This window comes from Orycteropus afer, unplaced genomic scaffold (assembly GCF_000298275.1).
Source record: "Orycteropus afer afer isolate SDZICR_OR568_19922 unplaced genomic scaffold, OryAfe1.0 scaffold00255, whole genome shotgun sequence".
NCBI lineage: Eukaryota > Metazoa > Chordata > Mammalia > Tubulidentata > Orycteropodidae > Orycteropus > Orycteropus afer.
This window is the reverse complement of record NW_006921842.1, coordinates 3,932,758-3,952,390: the sequence shown is the minus strand read 5'-3', so window position 1 is coordinate 3,952,390 and position 19,633 is coordinate 3,932,758. Positions and strand designations below refer to the sequence as shown.

Below are 19,633 nucleotides of genomic sequence, written 5' to 3'. Positions count from 1 at the left end.
CAGAGATGACTCGATAGCACCTAACAACAATAATAACAACAACAACATTATCTTATTGCCTTGTCTAAATTTCCTGTAGTCATAGCACTCACTGTTCTAAAATATCCCATAGCACGTATGGACACTCTGACACAATGAGTAATACATTTACATTAAAGTAATTCATTGGCATTTACAAATGCTTGACAAAATGGGGCCCATGAACTTCTAGTTAAAATAATATGGCCTCATATAAGTTAAAAGAGGGCCTTCAAGGATTAAAACTTAATTTTGCACTACCCTGGATGGTGCAAACAGTTAAGTAATTTACTAATTGAAAGGTTGATGGTTTGAACCCAGCCAGAGGTGCCTTGGAAGAAAGGCCTGGTGATCTGCTTCTGAAAGGTGACACCCTTGAAAACTCTATAGAGGTCAGTTCTACTCTGCAACATGTGGGGTTGTCATAAATTGGAAATCACTGCAACCGATTTGCTTTTTAATTAATTTAAGGGATGCTATTCCCACTGTGTTCTGGTTACCTAGTGCCACTCTGACAAGAATATACCACAAATGGGATGCCCTTAACAAACAGGAGTTTATTCTCTTACAGTTTGGAGGCTTTAAGTCCAAGTTCAAAGTGCCAGGCTCTAGGGGCTGGGTGAAAGCCCATCAGTCTTGGGCTTCAGCTCTGCTTCCAGCTCTCGGCCTACTGAAGCTAGAGGCTTTTTCTTCACTCAGACAGCTGCTGGCTTCTGAGGCTGTCAAGCCCAAGGTTGACAAGTAAAAAGGCACAGTCCCAATGTTACCAAACCACACGGCAAGCCATTAATTCAAGTCCATTGAAAGTCCCAAGGTCGGCACAGCATGCAAGGCTGCTGAACAATGACACAGCTACATGCAGGGTTCAAGGTGCCATAAGCTAGAGACCGTTGCCCATATACAGGAAGCAGACCACATCCCTAAGACAGCTACACAGCTTCTCACAGTAGATTTCACCATGGAGGTGATTACCAGTCTCATCATGGGGAATACTACATCCAGCTGCCCAGCCACTCAACCAAGCCCAGCCAAGTTGACACACAAACTTAACTACCACACACTGCTTCTACATTTAACAACTCAATCATGCCTATTCTTAAACTTGGCAGAGAAAACTAGCACCTCATGGTGAATTACTGCAACCTTAATTTTATGATCTCAATATTATTAAAATTACTGCCTCCATTCGCTCAATAAATTGGACCAACTTATAAATATTTTGCTAACATAGATTGTCTAATGTGTTCTGTTCAGTGCCTATTTCAATAGCCTCTTAGCCACAGTTAGCCTTTACCTCTGAAGGAACACAATGCAGCTTTGCCACACCATCCATGGGGTACCTTAGCAGCCTGACCATCACACACAATCTTTGCAGTCATAATCTTAACTGCATGCACCTTTCTCCAGGAGCATGGTATATAACATTGATGATATCCTCTGCAGAGATTTGTTTAGCACACTAATTAAGGACATACAAGTCCAACATCTGTTATCCTTTTGGGTTCCAAAGACAACATATTCCTCATTTACAGATTACTTAATCTCATTGTTGCTGCTACTTATAAAGCACCCCAAATTGAATGGGGCTTCTCCAACGTAAGGCTCTAAAAAAGTCTACATTAAAATCAGATGCTCCAGTTAGTCCCTGCAGAGACTTCTTCAAGTTAGTCTTAGCATTCTCCTTTCATGCCTCCTTCAGTTTTTGGACCATCTATGATGGGCATAAATTGCCCATGGGCTTCTGATTTCTGATGCAAAATATTGTCTTTCTTGGCCCTATGTTATGCACCAACAGAATGACAATTGCTGGCCACATACTGGACTCTTGGAAATAGAGGCTGTCACAGACTTTGAGCCTGTTACTCTCTTTACCCACCTACCAATTATGCCTTAGATCATGGAAACAGCACCTCAGAAGCTCAGCACAGCTACCAAGGCCTCCTTGATATAGGATGGAGCAAAATCATGTGGTCTCTGACATAGTCTACCAGTTGAAAGGGGTGGCCTCTCCTGTTCTCAGTTCCTTGCCAGATGCCATGGTACTGGAGGAGGTCACTCCTCCCCTAGGCCTCTTGTCTACCTGGTGATTCCCTTGGGTTTAACTGAGTGAACAGCAATAGAAGTTCACAACTGATGGAGCTCAGTGGAATGTTTCTTCTTTTCATTACTTAATCAAGTTATTTCCCTTAAAGGATGGAGCCCAACCATCAGCACAATTGGCCAAAAAATCAGGCAATCACCTTAACACTGGATACCCCGGCTGACAAATAGCTCCATCTACACATTTTTATAAACTCTTGGGACATAGCTAAGAATTATCTTCTTCAAGGTGAAAATCATAGGAATTTGTCTTGCCCCACAGATACCCAAAATATAAATCAAGGTCACCCATGTCTCTACATATACTAAGGTCACAATACAAAACCTCACCAGGATACTGCTTCTCTTCTTCAGAGTTCCAGACGCTAATGATGACCCAAAGTATACATTTCACTTCTCAGTATACACAATGCTGGGCTCTTGAGGAAGACATTCAGTGGAACTTCCATCTCCTTGACAAGTCCCAGGCAGTCAATGTACTTGAGAGACTTAATGGTATCCTCAAGCAACTCATATTTAAGTTATAAAATAACATATAGTTCCTTAAATGGGTTTCCTTCTTGCTCCAGGCCTTAATTTTTCCTAATTCAAAACTTCTTGGCTGACTTATATTTCACACCAATTTTAAGAAGCCTTCCCCTTGCCCCTTTCTATATTTAAAGAGGGATATATCTCACCTCTACAGATATAAAAACTCATTATCTATGAGGCCCTTTATAATGACTCCCCCTACTTTGTTAGATGATTGATTTTGCCCCCATATTCATAAGAGCTTGAGCCCAGATCATGGGTTTCATAAAATAACACTCCCCGGGGCTTATCAGTGTGCCAAAAACATCCCTCAGTTGTGGATGGAAGCCCAAATCAAAGCCAACAAAAAGCTGGCAGGGCTTCTGCTCCCTATGTTTCTGATGACCCTAAAAATGTACAGAAGATTTGCAGCACTAGCAGCTGCAGAGCCAAGTGAAACAACCTGGTTCAGGCTACTCAAATATACTATAAGGCCATGTCCCCAAATACCCTAATATACCCCCAATGGATAGCTGTTTGGAAAAGCTATCCTCTTCCAGCATGGCCCCCACACCACCTCTGATATGACCACCTCAGATGACCTCTCCCCAGCCCAAGAATTCATCAGAAAAGATGACATCACCATGAATGTCCTCATTATTTGTGATTCCAGTCATCTAGGACTTAGACGATACACTGGACACCTCCTCAGAACCTCTCCCATACCTGGCGAGCAGTCTCACCATCCATACTGCCCACAGCTGACCCAATTGAGCAAGAATCAACACCCCTAAACCCAGAAATGCTAGATCTATTTTCCTGACTGTCTGCCACAAAATGGGGTTCATGGCTACAAACTAGGTTTCGATCTGTGTTGATGATGATAGAAATATATCTAAACACTATCTTATTTGAGTATTGTCCTAAATGGTTATTTCAGTGCCTTTACTTTGAACACGTCTACCAACCAAGTGACTACTGTCTTAAAATCAGATTAATGATATTGAGGCATCACATGGTCAGTTGTCAAAAGGTGAATTTGTGGCCTACGTACTTTGCTTCTTTCACTCAGTTTTTGACATGGCCATTCCCATTTTATCACACAGCCTCTCAACAGTGATGGTATCTAACAGGTCTTCCTTGGCATGCCCCACATTATTTCCTGATAGGAACCTGTTACTATCTTATAATCTAGTCTCTCAACAGATGTATTTACTCCTTGTCCCTCCCAGCATGTCCCATATGGGTACCCATGATGAAAACATCTCATATTCCTTAGTTAATGCACTAGAAATCTTCACACTGACCAATAGGACTTTAGCATGTGCTACTCCTGAGATCCAATACTGCTTGCCATATAAAAGCCCTCTCCTACATTTCCAGTTTATTGTCCTGTCTCAGGTACAACCCTTTGTATGGCTCTGCATTGAGGCATGTTTTAGTTTTCTCTCTGGGACCTGTGAATACTAAATTCTATTTGTTTTCTGGCTTTCCTGCCCAAGTCTTACTTCCTCATGCCGTATCTGACAGATCATCCATGAACCCATGGATTCCTTTGGGTCAAAATTAAAACAAAAGGGGAATCAAACATAAAATGGACCAAACTCTGGATCCACTGGATGTCCATTCCAGATTTCTTCTTGTATCAAATAGACATTAGCAAGACTTGGAAAGCTTCCAAAGCAAAGTTACAGCCAACATCTTTCCTGACACTGACCTACTCTTGCCAGCAATTGGGCCTCCATCTGGGTCAAACAAGATTTCACAACTTATTCTCAGAATTGCACAGACATCTGGCAAGCAGAAAACCATCCTGACTATGCTGATGGAGCCTAATCATTATTCTTTTAAATACACTTTGCTTTTTCTGATTATAAGATGTTGTTGTTGTTATTGTTATGTGCTGTCAAGTCAGACCCAGTTCACAGCAACCCCTCCTTGGATTTCTGAGGCAGTATCACTATGGAAGTAGATTGCCCAAACTTCCTTCCCAGGAGTGGCTGAAGGGTTTGAACTGCCAGCCTTCTGGTTAGCAGTCAAATGCCTTAGGGTCTATGCTACCAGAGCTCCTTGTTGTTGTTGTTGTTATGTGCCATCGAGTTGGGCCCGACTCATAGCAACCCCTTCTTGGGTTTCCGAGGCGGTATCACTATGGAAGTAGATTGCCCAACCTTCCTTCTGAGGAGTGGCTGGTGGGTTTGAACCACCAGCCTTCTGCTTAGCAGTCAAGTGCCTTAGGCACTATGCTACCAGAGCTCCTTGAGTATCTACTAATTGCATGGAAGAAAGCCCTGTTAATCTGCTTCCATAAAGATCACAGCCAAGAAAACCCTATAGAGCAGTTCTACTCTAACATGTGAGGTTGCTATGAGTTGGAAGGAAAAATGGCAATGGTTTTTTAAAATCTACTAATTAAAAAAAAAAAAATTACTTGATCAATATGGAAAAACTTAAAGAATAAAGTGATCATCAAGTTATTTAACCTAGAGGTAGCCATTGCTGGCACTTGTGTGACTCTATTTCTCTCTCTGTATGTGAGTGTGCATATGTATAAACACAGTCAAAGAGCCTGCATTGTATACCATGGTCTGAGCATTTTCCCAGTGTTATCCAATATCTTTGAAAGTATTATTTTAATACTCTTCATCATAAGAATCTATAAAAATTGATTCATCAAATTCTTATCATTAGATTAAATTGCCTCTAATATTATGCTATCATAAATGATATAACAAGTGATATTTTGGGACAAAATTATTCATGTGCATCTCCTCTTATGATTCTGCATCTTAAGGACATAGATTATGAACATCTTTGAAGCTATGGACATGTGATGTTACATTTATGTGCAGAAAGAGTACAAAGCTTTGAATAATGACATATAAGAATGATACATGTGTTTGTAAAGTCATGAATGCTTCCAGTTAGTAATAGCTGCAAAATTGACAATATTTTTAGGCTAAAAATTGTTCTTAAAATAAATAAATGCATACACCCTCAAAGAGAGTTTGATTAGTGTACACATACCAGATTAAACATGTTTATATTTGGGGTTGTAAATTCTCTTTGTCAATGTAGCTGTGTTTACCTGTAATTGTAGCAGAAAGCTCCATTGAGTATGATCTTACAAGTGATTTAAAGACCTTTTCAGTCCAATAAAGTGTCAAAATTGTACATAGTAAAGACAAGAATAAATATTTAAAAATTTAAAATATACTACATATGAAACCTTTAAATATGTATTAAATACATTGTTATATGTATATTTAAAGGTTTCATGTAAACCCTTAAATCAGGAAGAAAGGCCTAATGACTTACTTCTGAAAGTCAGCCAATGAAAGCCTGATGGATCACAATGCTTGATCTGCAACTAATCATAGGGATGGTGCAGTATGGGGCATTTCTTTCTGCTGTATGTGGATTCACTATGAATTAGGGACCAATTTGATGGCAGCTGACAGCAACAACATAACTTTAAATATAAACCTATAAACATTAAAAATACATACATACATATTATGCAATGCCATCCTTCATCTTCAGAGAAGACACGATGGAACATTGTTTTTCTTGTACAGATGGGACTGAAAGATGATTACAAATGAAAGAAAAAACTACTCCAGAACCTTCCTCTTCAGCTCTTGAATTTAATTTAGCTGTCTCATCTTCTGATTTGCTACATACAAGCCATAGTATTCCTTACATTTGGCTGCATCTCTGTGGTTTTATAAAGCACTCATAAGTTGTCTCATTTAATACTTACAGCACCACTTAGAAAGGAGAATTATCTTTATTGAACAAAGGAGGAAATGAATGATGAAGTACTATATGACTGACCATACATCATATGACTGGGACTTAAAGCCAGATTTTTGTGTAAAAATATAGTCCTCTGAAAACATAACAGTAAAATATATATATAAATCATATATAAACAAAATACAAATCATGTATAGCTTGTTAAGTCAAAAGTTTTACTGATGCTGAAAGGAGGCAGCATTAATACGAGAAAAGTATATGTCATTGTTTGGATAATGTTCTTTCCGTAGATAAATACCAGTCGGGGTAAAAGAGATTCAGGGTAGAGGGAAATTCCACCAGAAAGCGTGATACCATTTCCCAGAGAAGCCAAATGGATGAGAAGCCTTCTACCAGGAAAGGTAACACCATCTCTTTTGTTTGCAGGCTACATCCTGGAAAGGTCACAGCTCTTTTCAACGTTCACTACACATCCTCACTCTCCTTGGCTCCCTTTTTCATTGTGCAACTCTCCCCCAGTGCAACAGTAGACTTAGCTCAAGCCCTTGACACTGGCATATTATAGTTGCCTGTTGGCTTTTCCTTAGGGAGCCACACCAATTTAACTATCAGAAATTAAGTGATCAATAAATAAGCCCTGGAATCTAAAGAATGGAATGAGTCTTGAAAACATCATTTTAAACAGACTCCCAAACAATGTGTGAATCCCTGCTATAGTATATTTGCTAAGTGGCTATTTCCTCTAAGTTTGGAAACCTCTGGTAACATGGAAATAACTTCTTTTGCAGGTAGCCAATCTTATCTTTGGGCATATTTGACCATTAAAAATTTATTTATTCCATTATATTTTTAACTGCTTCTTTATGGGTCCTCCTTTTGTTTTTCTTTGGTCCCAGTTCTTCAAATATACATAATAAATGAAATCCTGGATTCAGCTCTATCCATATTGGTCCCCTATACTACTTTGTGAGAACTTTTGTTTTTCGCTCTTTGCTATTGCAATATTACTCCTTCAGCATCATGCCAGCTACTAACAGTAAAAATGATCCCCCATATTCACTAAAAAAGCAAGCAAACAAACAAAGCACAAGTGACCACATGTGAAAGCAGCATATTGTGACACACAACTAGGATATTTCCAAATGGACACACACAAAGGAGTTAGTGAAAAGTGCTTTTCTAAAATACTCTCAGCTATTTGGTAGCATAGTGCCTAAGGCACTTGACTGCTAACCGGAAGGCTGGCGGTTCAAACCCACCAGCCACTCCTGGGAAGGAAGGTCGGGCAATCTACTTCCGTAGTGATACTGCCTCTGAAACCCAAGGAGGGGTCACTATGAGTCGGGTCCGACTAGATGACACATAACAACAATAAATTAAGAGAATCCCTGGATGTGTGATTAGCTTAATTGAAAGGAATCTAAGTATAAAATTTCAGACTTTATGATAAATGAATGTGCATAATGAATAGGACCATTGACTTGCAACTGAGATGCTTGGGTTTTGTGATTGACTCTATCCCCATATTCCCCATTCACTTTAATTTGGAGTAATGTGACCTACATACCTTGCATGTAGGTTTTTCTCTATCATCTGCTTTCAATATTTCCGAAAGAAGGCTATATTTACCCTCCTTAATTGTAAGATCCAAGATTCATCATTTTGAAGCCAACAGAAGAAATGTGATATGGGAAGTTTGTAGCCATTTTGGTGAAAAAAGACCATGGGACTGTGTGAGGTCATTTGATGTTCTTTTAGATTTGGCTGTGGGACAAATGGAAAGGAATGGTTCTCTCTCAAGATATTCATTGCATATTCCTTGTTCTCTAGGTCCAGGTTTCTGTTCATTACGCTATGGGCTGGCTCTCATCATGCACTTCTCAAACTTCACCATGATAACCCAGCGTGTAAGTCTGAGCATAGCAATTATCGCCATGGTGAACAGCACTGAGCAACACAATATATCTAATATCTCCACAGAGGGAGCTCTTGCAGATACGCTCAGTAACCCCAGCAGATCCATCAAGGAATTTGACACAGAGGTAAGTTTGATGGCAGAAGGTGGCTTTACATAGAAAAGGAAAACCCATTTTGTAAAGAAAACTCATCTTGTCTGCAGAGCATTTTTAATGACGAACTAAAAAGAAGTGGATTTATTTTTCTGTGAGAGAGACATTGTATCTGTGATAAATAAAAAAATAGTCTTTCTTTGAGATTGTAAGGGACTGTAGGAAAACATCTAAAAAATTCTGAAATGGACCAAACAGATTACTGGATGTCTTCAATAGAAAGCTAGACATTGTCTAAGCATATCCTTCTAGGTTGTCTGATTTTGTGGCAGACCCTGTGCCTTTATAATATAACCTTGAGTTATTTTATTATAATTCTGTAAATTATATATAACTGTTGTTGTTGTTGTTATGTGCCGTCGAGTCAAACCCGACTCATAGCGACCCCTCCTTGGGTTTCCGAGGCAGTATCACTACGGAAGTAGGATTGCCCAACCTTCCTTCCGAGGAGTGGCTGGTGGGTTTGAACCGCCAGCCGTCTGGTTAGCAGGCAAGTGTCTTAGCCACTATGCTACCAGAGCTCCCATATGTATAACTGATAACAGTGCAAATAAGTCTCATTAATAACCAGGCAGATTAACTTTGTCCTCTATAAAATAAATTGATATCCCACAACACACACACACACACACACAGAGTCATTTTTACTATTTAAAATCCATTTCAGCATTACTTACTGCTTTTATGTGCCTGATGCTTTGAATTTTTCTTTGAACTCATTGTAACATCTTAGTGGTTTCCTCATTCATCAATGAATTTAATAAAATCTTTAATGTGTTCATTTTATATTTGTATGAGAAATAATTATCTTTCAAATAGATACCCTTTAAACTATAATTCATTGTACATTTCCAATGTTATCTACATAATTTATGTTTTTATTATATTTGATCCAGCTCATTTATAATGAGCCCCTTATCTCCAGTTATTCAAGCATCATGTAGTCTACATATCCTACAAGAATCTGGAATATCTTCTAGTTACCAAACTCCTCTTAGAAAATGCTCCTCCTGAATTTGGCCCCACTTACTAGTCATATTGGTTCTCAGTGGCCCAAGGAGAGTATTTTCTCTGGGCAGAAAGAGTCCCTGTTAATTTCTGATCAGTTGGTAGTATTTCAAATGCTGAAAGTCCACTTTTGCTATTTTCTCCAATGAAAATTAATTTTTCTTTTCTTTCTTTCTTTTTAACTCACATTGTAGTCATTATTGAAGGGATAGTTGAAATAGAGCTTCCTTCCTGGAATCTTCCCAAATTGTTCTCTCTTCTCAAAGTCCTTATTTTATTCATGTTCATCCTACAACCTTCATTATGACATGAATCATATACCTTGCATTATTTATAGTTACTGTAAGTGGATAAAATAGTTCATATTTTATATTCTTGGCTTTCTACTTTAACTTCCAGCATGATACCATATATCTAGTGGGCTATCAAAAACTATTTATTGAGTTATGGCAGAAGAATGTGATCTTACTCATTTGCAAGACATATTATAGGAAGTCAGTTCTGCCAGGACAAATCAGAATTCCCAAATGTGATTTTTTTTTTTTTTAATTAAGGACTGATTTTAGTAAGAGTTCAGTAAAGTTGTGTTTTCTTTATTCTTTATAATGAGAGTCAACATGTCACCTAACTTTTGCCAGAAGGAGAAATAGTTAAAGGAAGCTTTTATAGATGAATAATCTCTCAGTACCTCCTTCTATTTGCTTCTTCCTATTATCCATCCATGTAATCATTTTAGTTATCTGTTTTCTTCTTCATTTACTCTGTTTTTATCTCCCTCTGAGAGATGAAAATTATAGGTATAACTGATTATTTTTAAAATGTGTGATATTTAAGTTAGGTTAACAAAATAAAGAACAAAAATAGGTATTTTATAATAGGGTCCTATCAATCCCCAGCAACTCCTGGCTGTATAGTGGATTTTCATCAAAGAAATTCTTGGTCAAGAAATGTTTCTCTTTTTTCCCAGGCCTCTGTATATGAATGGAGTCCAGAAACTCAGGGTATCATCTTTAGCTCCATCAACTATGGAATAATATTGACTCTGATCCCAAGTGGATATTTAGCAGGAATATTTGGAGCAAAACACATGCTTGGTGCTGGTTTGCTGATCTCTTCCGTTCTCACCCTCTTTACACCATTGGCTGCCAACTTTGGAGTGATTTTGGTTATTGTGATTCGGGCAGTCCAGGGCATGGCCCAGGTATCCAGAAATATTTTTCATTCTGAGTATACTACAGATTCCTGAATTCTACTAGAGATCAAAGTTCTTAATAACTTTCATTCCAGGGAATGGCATGGACGGGTCAATTTACAATTTGGGCAAAATGGGCTCCCCCACTGGAACGAAGCAAGCTCACTAGCATTGCGGGATCAGGTAACGATGCACACATGGATCACAGCTTTGTAATCTGCTTCGCACCACCAGAGCTCCAAGGGAAGAGGGAGAAAAACGTGACCAAAAAATTAAACACTGTAAGACAGTCACATAACAAATAAGAAAGGTACATCTGTGCTGTTAGCCATGGAAGTTCACAAGCAGGAAACACCACACTTTGAGGCCACCCTGTGACCTAGTATAGTCAGAATAGTCTTGTAAGAAATAGTTTAGAGCTCTAAGTTTTGTATAAACAGTAAAAGGTCAGGTAAGCTGTACAAACACCATTTTAGTAAAGATGTCCATATGAGAATGAAGACTATGAGAATTCAGAGTGGTAAGGAAAAAAATCTGTTTAGAAAGTAGAGTTTTAAGAGTCAGTATTATTCTAACTTTTTGATATTCTGAGCTCTTTACTATTCTAAAGTAATCTTCACAACAGGCTTCTGATGTAGGTACTCTTTTTTAACTCTCATTTTACAGAGGAGAGAAGTAAGGTATGCAGAGTCCATGCTAGACTGCCTTTCCATAGTTTGAGATTGTACTAGGGACTCCACAACTTTATCATCTCTGATTTCACCAACTGCTAGCCCTGAGAGTATAGACTTGAGGAACAGAACTGAGATTCCATCAAGCTTCTCATTCCACGTTTAATACACGGCCATGTCCTATGGATTTTTACCTCATAGCAGCCTTCCTGCTTGCCAGCTTCCTTCCATGTCAGTTGTAACCACCTCTTCCTATTTCACTCCTGATTTCACTCCTTCAGCTTTGTTTCCTCCAACCTCTATTCCCATCAAAGTCAAGTTATCTTTCTAAAGCACAGGTAGGGCATTTTTTCTCACTTGCTTGAGAACTTTAATGTGTTTCTCCATGATTGCTCAATAAAAAATGACTTCTTTACTGCATGGATACAAAGATGCTTCTCCATCTGGCCCCAACCTTTTCCACTCAACAACTCTTTATAAGCAAGGCTCCAATCACACAAGCCATGTGTTGCTTCTCTAACCCCCACATCTGCACTTAAGTTTTCTGACTGTACTTCTACTGGCTCATATCACTGGAAAGTCCTCTGCTCCCAGCTCCTCTTGCCAAAATTGTGATCCTATAGCATATTACAGCTTTATTATCATACTTATATTCTAAATCAGTTTTGTTTCTTCTTTTTTTTTTCCAAATCATAGGTTGGGACCCATTGTTGTTGTTGTTATGTGCTGTCAAGTCAATCCGATTAATAGCGACCCCTCCTTGGGTTTCCGAGGCTGTTTCTTGCAGAAGTAGATTGCCCAACCTTCCTTCCTAGGAGTGGCTGGTGGGTTTGAACCACCAGCCTCCTGGTTAGCAGTCAAGTGCCTTAGGTATTACACTACTAGAGCTCCCTCCCCTTAGTGGGTCATAAAATCAATTTTGTGGGTCAAAATCAGTATTTAAAAAATGAAAGTCAATAGAATAGAATAGACTGTTAGCATGCATTGCATATTGGTAAGGGTAAGTATTGTTTCATGAAACTTTTGTTTGAGGCATGTGTGTATATGTATGGTTTGTATACAAATGTTTGTGTGTATTTGTGTATGTGTGTCATATGTTGCCATGTAAAATGCATTTCTTACTGTGGGTTTCTGTGTGTTCTTAACTTAAGGTCTACATTGTATTATGCTTATCATAGTGAAATTGGTCACACTTTTCCCGGAATGACAACTCCTTGAGGGCAATGATTGTATCTTATTACTTTCTATAAGTCTTTCTTTCCTTCCCCCAAACTCCTGTTGCACCCTTCCTGAATGTAATTCTAATCATAAGGGAATTTTTTTTTTTTAAATTGTTATTTGGGTGAAGGTTTACAGAGCAAATTCACTTTCTATACAGCAGTTCACATACACTTTGTCTCATGACATTGACTACAATTTACCCCAAAGCAACAGCTCCCCTTCCACTTCCTCCCGATAGTTACCTCTGCCCTGCATCCATCCCTCCATACACTCCTGCCCCCTGAACTGTCTCCCTATGCCTGAGCAGCCCCTCTTTCTCCCGTGATTGTTCTTTCCAAAGAGTGTATCTACCTCAGGTACATGTTCAACTCATATGCCTGTCTTTTGTTTGGCTGGACGCCACAAGTGTGGGTTCAATTCCGGACGTGAAGGGCAGCTAGGAGTCATAGTTCAGTGGTTCCACCAGGCTCTATCAGACTGGCAAACCTGGTCATAATCATTAGGGAATTCTAATCAGAAAGATTATCATTGCAGAGAAAGATCCCTGGATGGTGTAAATGCATTGCCTTTGACTACTAACCTAAATATAGACTGTTTGAACCCATCTATTGATGACATACAAGAAAGGACAAGTAATCTGTTTCCATAAAGATGACAGCTGAGAAAACTCTGTGGAGCAGTTGTACTCTGCAACACATGGAGTTGCTATGAGTTGGAATTAACTTGATGGCAATGGGTTTGATTTTTTTTTTTTTTTTTTTAGTTATTGCAGAGACTATCTGTGACAAACTAAGTGATTTGGATTTGGTCACATAGGTGTGAAGGAATCACTGAAGAGTCAAGAACTTATTATTTATTAATTCCAATAGCTTTATATGGCTGTATTGGGGAAGAACTTGTGAGTAGGAAGAAAATTCTCATCACCCAGTCATTCTAAGTGTGCAACTTCACAGTTGGGACAATATCCAGGAAAGCCATTCAGTTTCAGATTTGGTGTTGACATATATATATTTTTTCCCCTCTCGCTTCTCCTCAGGGGTAGCATTTGGATCCTTCATCATTCTCAGTGTGGGGGGACTAATTTGCCAGGCCTTAGGCTGGCCTTTTATCTTCTATGTCTTCGGTGAGTCATTTTATCTTAAATTCTCATACTTCCATTTCCCAGGCATCCATTTGGATATCTATTCTTCCCATATTCGAGAAAATGTCCTTTGTTAAATGGAAGATGATGAAGAAAGTTGAGGATTAAGAGGTTTCTTATTCTAGTCCGTACAACTTGATTTAAAATTATTGTGGTGGTTCTGGGCAGCACTGTATTCTGGGCCCAGCGTGGAGATGATGCCTATACATAGAGTTCTGACTTCTGATAAATCATGAATGCAGGTTTACTTCCTGCTCCAAGCATCTGAAGAACCTCTATCACTACATTTGAAATGCTTGATTAGTCACTGTAAGCAGTTAAGATATCAAAGTTGGTGAAGCACACATTCAATGTCTTTTCATATTTCATTATACATATTATCTCTGCCCAAAGTACCTTAGTCTTCTTCTTTACTTGGTGAATCATGCAATGCTCACTGGGACTTCCCAGATCTCATCCCAGCAAATTCTTCCTCTATGCTTCCTGTGGGGAGCTCTGGTAGCATATTGGCTAAGGCACTTGACTGCTAACCAGAAGGCTGGCGGTGCAAACCCACCAGCCGCTCCTTGGAAGGAAGGTTGGGCAATCCTACTTCCGTAGTGATACTGCCTCAGAAACCCAAGGAGGGGTCGCTATGAGTCAGGGCTGACTCGATGGCACATAACAACAACAACAACAACATGCTTCCTGTGACTTCTTCACTAGAACACATTGGTGTGTGATTATTTACCCCCTCCCCCAATTAGATTGTCAAGTGTTTGAGGCAAGGAATCTATTTTATAATGTTTGTTAAATCACTTTGGTGCCTATCAGAGTGCCTGATTCTAAGCTTTATAAATAAAAGAATGGATGGACGCAGTAAGGAGAGAGAATTCAAAGAACATTAATCCCTAGAGCCTTTTAACATAGACTTCTTCAAATAACAAAGCCTAGCAATGAGACAAGTCTCCATTGATTATTTTATTGTTATAGCCAGATGATGTCATAAATATGGTTCTGGCTTGCATAGCTTTATCATCAATGATCATTTGGTCCATACTATATAATAATCATGCTCATGCTATTTCCAGAGGGTTCTACTTTGACAAATGAATACTCCATACTTGAGAGGTGGTACCTCAAAAAGTTTAATGGTAAAAGGGAGTTTACTGAAGAGTTGAAAGGAGGAAGTGGGAAAATGGATGTCCTCATGGTGGAGATAGCATGAATTGACATGTATGTTTGTGAGGGCAGGCATGCCACTTCAGGGGAAACCTCTCCTCCCAGAACATAAATACACCTGAACACTAATTGGGTCCCTGTTTCCCAGGTAGCATTGGCTGTGTCTGCTGTCTCCTGTGGTTCACAGTGATTTACGATGACCCCATGCATCACCCATGCATTAGCATAAGGGAAAAGGAACACATCATGTCCTCATTAGCTCAACAGGTACATTGTACCCCTTCTCCCTGTGAACTGTGCCGAGATCACTGAGGAAGGTTGTGGGTGCCCAGGAGAGATGGCCTCTGTCCTGTCCTAATGCTCATGTTGTTCTATATTTCTTTTCAGCCCAGTTCTCCTAGACGATCTGTCCCAATAAAGGCTATGGTCAGATGCCTGCCACTTTGGGCCATTTTCACAGGTTTTTTCAGCCATTTCTGGTTATGCACCATAATCATAACGTACCTACCAACGTACATCAGTTCTATGCTCCACGTTAACATTAGAGATGTGAGTATAACTTTCTATACTTCTATGAAAATGAGGATAATGGCAGTAAGGAGGCATAGTTTTATGCTGCCCACTATATTCTGGCCACTGTTTTCTGTGCTTTGCATATAACCACTCACTTAGTCCTTTCATGACCTGTGGGACACAGATTGCCCAATAATATTTTTAGCATCTCAGATTTCTTGGGAAGCTGCTTTAGCCATTGTAGTATGTACTACCATCTGCCAGGGACCTGTATAACTCTGTGAATCTGAAGAAATAGGCCTCTCCCCACCTATCCTACCACCAGAGTCCACTCAGGGCATATATGTTTCATATATTTCTATTGGGAGCTCTGGTAGTGTAGTGCCTAAAGGCACTTGACTGCTAACCAGAAGGCTGGCCGTTCAAACCCACCAGCCACTCCTCGGAAGGAAGGTTGGGCAATCTACTTCCGTAGTGATACTGCCTCAGAAACCCAAGGAGGGGTGGCTATGAGTCGGGTCCGACTCTACGGCACATAACAACAACAACAACAAATATTTCTATTAAAATCCATATTACCTCAAAAAAATTTTCCACTTGATTTCAGCATGCCTACCTACCATTACTGAAACATGATATCAACAAAAAAATTCAAAGCAGAAAATGATTTGGTTGTGAAAGTGTTAACCCTCACAGTGACCTCAAGAGAGGCATTGTGATGATTTCAATTGCACAGGTGTAGTATTGGGGACAGATAGAGGTAAGATGATTTGACCTTCATTACAGAGTTATTAAGTGGTAGAACTGCTGCAGCCTCTGTGTTCTTGACTGTAATGCTACACTGCCATATCTGATTCTTGTCAGTTTCCCTTAGAAATAAATATTGCTTTTCCTTGGGGACGCAGTGTGATTCAGGTGCTGGCTCTCTTACCTGAGACAATATTCTTCTAGTGTGGCAAATGGTATTAATTCCCTAAAATGACTCAAAATATTAGGGGCAGGCTAATGTTTGGTGTGTGTAACTGATAAATTTTGGTGCTATAGTCACCTCTGTAATTATTCACTGTCTCATTTTGCTTCCTTCAGAGTGGGGTTCTATCTTCCCTGCCTTTTATTGCTGCTTCAAGCTGTACGATTCTAGGAGGTCAGTTGGCAGATTTCCTTCTGTCCAGGAATCTTCGATTAATCACTGTGCGAAAACTCTTTTCGTCTCTAGGTAAGGATAGGCCCATGGGTCCAGTTAACCAATCCCTTTTTCCATGAGTGACCTAACAGGGTTCCTGATGGCATATCCTCATTGCCCAGGCCTCCTCCTTCCATCACTGTGTGCTATGGCCCTACCATTTGTGGCTTCCAGTTACATGACAACCATTATTTTGCTGATACTTATTCCTGGGACCAGCAACCTGTGTGACTCAGGGTTTATCATCAACACCTTAGATATTGCCCCCAGGTAAGCATTTTACCTATGTTTTCTTCCCCCAGGCTTTTCCAGGCTCTTCTTCTTCTTGCAATCTCTCCCTGTTATTGACATTCATTAAATGACTGTAGACTGTGGAATAACTAGAAATGTCAGTATGTGGTCATAACCTAAGGCATTTTAAGAACAACTGTTCCAAATCTTGGCTAGTAATTATTTAGATGAAAAGATTCCCAAGCCTCTACACCAGAGATTGGACTGTGTGTTCTGAGAAAAAGCCCACATATATGTGTTTTGGAAAAGCTTCCAGAGTATTGATAATATTAACTAGTGCATATGTATGCACTTGCCATGATTGAACCAAACCTTGTTCTAAAGACTTCTCGTATATCAATGCATTTAATCCTTACACCTCCAAGAGGTAGACCTTATTGTTATAGGAGAGAAGGCTGAGACACCAGAAGGTTAATTTGCTTGCTTAGGTGGCACAGGGCAAAGCCAGGATTTGGACTCAAGCAGTTTGACTCCAGAGTCTGTGCCTTATCCACTGTGCAAACTGCCTCCCCTGCTGAGCAGCCAGAGTGGGGCCTTTGGCTTCCAGAAAGACTGACTTGTTCCCTGATCGTTGACTCAAAGGATAGATAGATGATTTCAGGTCTGGCAAATAGACATTGCCTTGAACATCTTTAAGTGAATGAAAAACTGCATAGGTAAAATGACTGTTATCAGAGCCAATCTGCATTAGTCTTGAATTACTGCAGACACCATGCAACTACTTTTTTTCTATATAAAATCATCTCTCCACAGATACTCAAGTTTTCTTATGGGAATCTCAAGGGGATTTGGGCTCATCGCTGGAATTATCTCTTCCACTGCCACTGGATTCCTTATCAGTCAGGTTGGGTCCAGTTTTATGAATATCTACAAGTTTTAGGCACTGAGGATGCATTGTAGGGGCTCTGCTCCCAAGGATTGTGTGGAACACAAACATAAACTTGGATGCAACACAATTATTTTATTCACAGGGGCATCTCAGATTCTAGTAGGTCAAGTTTCTGAAGTAGAGAAAAATATAAGCTGAATTTTCAAAAAATGAACAGATACTAGATTGATGAAAATGAACAATTCAGGTAGAGAAGATAACATGTGTGACAACCTAGAGGTACAAACACATGAAACAGTTCTTAGTTATGACCACAGTGAATCATACATGTTCAGGAAGGAATGGTATGAGATGAAGCCAGAAAGGCAGATAGGGAAGGTAGTGAAGAATCTGCTCAGATTAATTCTAACTTAAAAAACAAAAAAAGGAAACACAAAGCAAAGCCAGTTTAAAGGGAGTTAAAGTCATGAGTGAAAAAGGAATGAAAATGAATCACTGCAGGTAGTAGCATGGAGCATACGATGTACTCAGAAGTCTGGGCTGGTGGAAAAGATGAAAGACAGAACCAGGCTGGGATGAAAGGCTTGAGACTCAACGTACAAGGAAAAGTTTCATTTTTAATATATTTCTGTGTGATCTAAGGAGCCCTGGTGGTTTAGTGGTTAAGCATATGGCTGCTAACCAAAAGTCAGCAGTTCAAACCTACCAGCTGCTCCATGGGAGAAAGATATGCCAGTATCCTTCCATGAAGATCACAGCCTTGGAAATTCTATGAGGCAGTTCTACTCTGTCCTACAGGACTGCTATGAGTAGGAATCCACTCAACAGCAGTAGCTTCTGTGTGATCTAGCTTCAGAGTTAATTTTTGATTGAATTCCTAGGAATCCACTATAATGATAATGCTGAAACTAGGGCCTGGTGAGGAGGATAACGCAGGTGGACGAATCATAGCTCATGTTATATTGAGGTGTTCATGTAAGGGGTTGTTGTGATTGATGCTAAAACAAAGCCAAAATGAAACAAAGTAAGAGCAAATACACATGTGAGAACTTAAAGATGCCATTATAGGTAGAATTTTATATGCATAATACAATGTTTTCATGAATATTGAGATCTAAATTTCCAGAAAAACAATAATATAAATTAAATTGTGTGGGTTTAAAGAAAAATCTATCTCAATCCAGAGCCCACTGTGGAGTTTAGGGTCATTTTGTTTCCCACAGTTTCATAAAACCATCTTTGATGACTTTAGATGTTAAATGACTACTGTATAGTGTTCTTTCTATTCTAGGTGGTCAGTATTGCACACAATGGAGGAAATTGCAAACTGTCAGAGAGGGAACTAGTAAGAAAGAAAATGATTCTATGTTTTTTGTGTGTCTAGAATTCTGAGTCGGGATGGAGGAATGTCTTTTTCCTGTCAGCTGCTGTCAACATGTTTGGCCTGGTCTTTTACCTCACATTTGGACAAGCCAAAATCCAGGACTGGGCCAAAGAGGAGAACCTCACTCGCCTCTGAGAGTACCACATTATAAACTGATGCGCAGTACTGATCATTAATGTGTCAACATTTTTTTGTACTACTGTAATTACCATTTTTCTCACATACTTGGCCATAGACTCAGCAGTTCTTAACTCTGGTTTTGTGTTAAATCTCACTAGGGGCATCTCTGAAACATACTGATACATAGTCCCACTCCAGGGATTCTGATTGAATTTGTTTGAGGTGGGATCCAGATAACACTGATTTTCAGATATTCCCCAGGGGTTACTAATGTGCAGCCAAGGTTGAGAACTACTGGACAGACTTGAAAAGTCAATTCTTCTTGCCTTTGAATTTTCCTCTTAAGAAAGTATTAGATGAACACAAATCTATGTGAACATAATCATGGGGGTGGTTATGGACACAGAGAAGGCCTATTGTGAATTATAGCCACATGTTACTGAGGTCAGAACAAAATTTTAAG

General features: G+C 39.4%; 1 protein-coding gene across 1 annotated transcript; it reads left to right on the top strand.

The window, feature by feature from the left end:
• The first annotated feature begins 6,760 nt into the window (after positions 1–6,760).
• Positions 6,761–19,185, top strand: SLC17A2 (solute carrier family 17 member 2). The gene is made up of 11 exons (XM_007949826.1): positions 6,761–6,788; positions 8,218–8,429; positions 10,432–10,665; positions 10,752–10,839; positions 13,585–13,671; positions 14,999–15,117; positions 15,238–15,399; positions 16,450–16,579; positions 16,669–16,816; positions 17,591–17,681; positions 19,051–19,185. The coding sequence occupies exons 1-11, from the start codon at positions 6,761–6,763 to the stop codon at positions 19,183–19,185; spliced, it is 1,434 nt and encodes a 477-aa protein (XP_007948017.1).
• Positions 19,186–19,633: the final 448 nt, after the last annotated feature.

Coding starts and splice junctions, on each gene's coding strand:
- SLC17A2 (XM_007949826.1), top strand. CDS start 6,761: ATGGATGAGAAGCCTTCTACCAGGAAAG. Junction 15,118..15,237: donor TGTCCTCATTAGCTCAACAG/GTACATTGTACC, acceptor ATTTCTTTTCAG/CCCAGTTCTCCTAGACGATC. Junction 16,580..16,668: donor AAAACTCTTTTCGTCTCTAG/GTAAGGATAGGC, acceptor CTCATTGCCCAG/GCCTCCTCCTTCCATCACTG.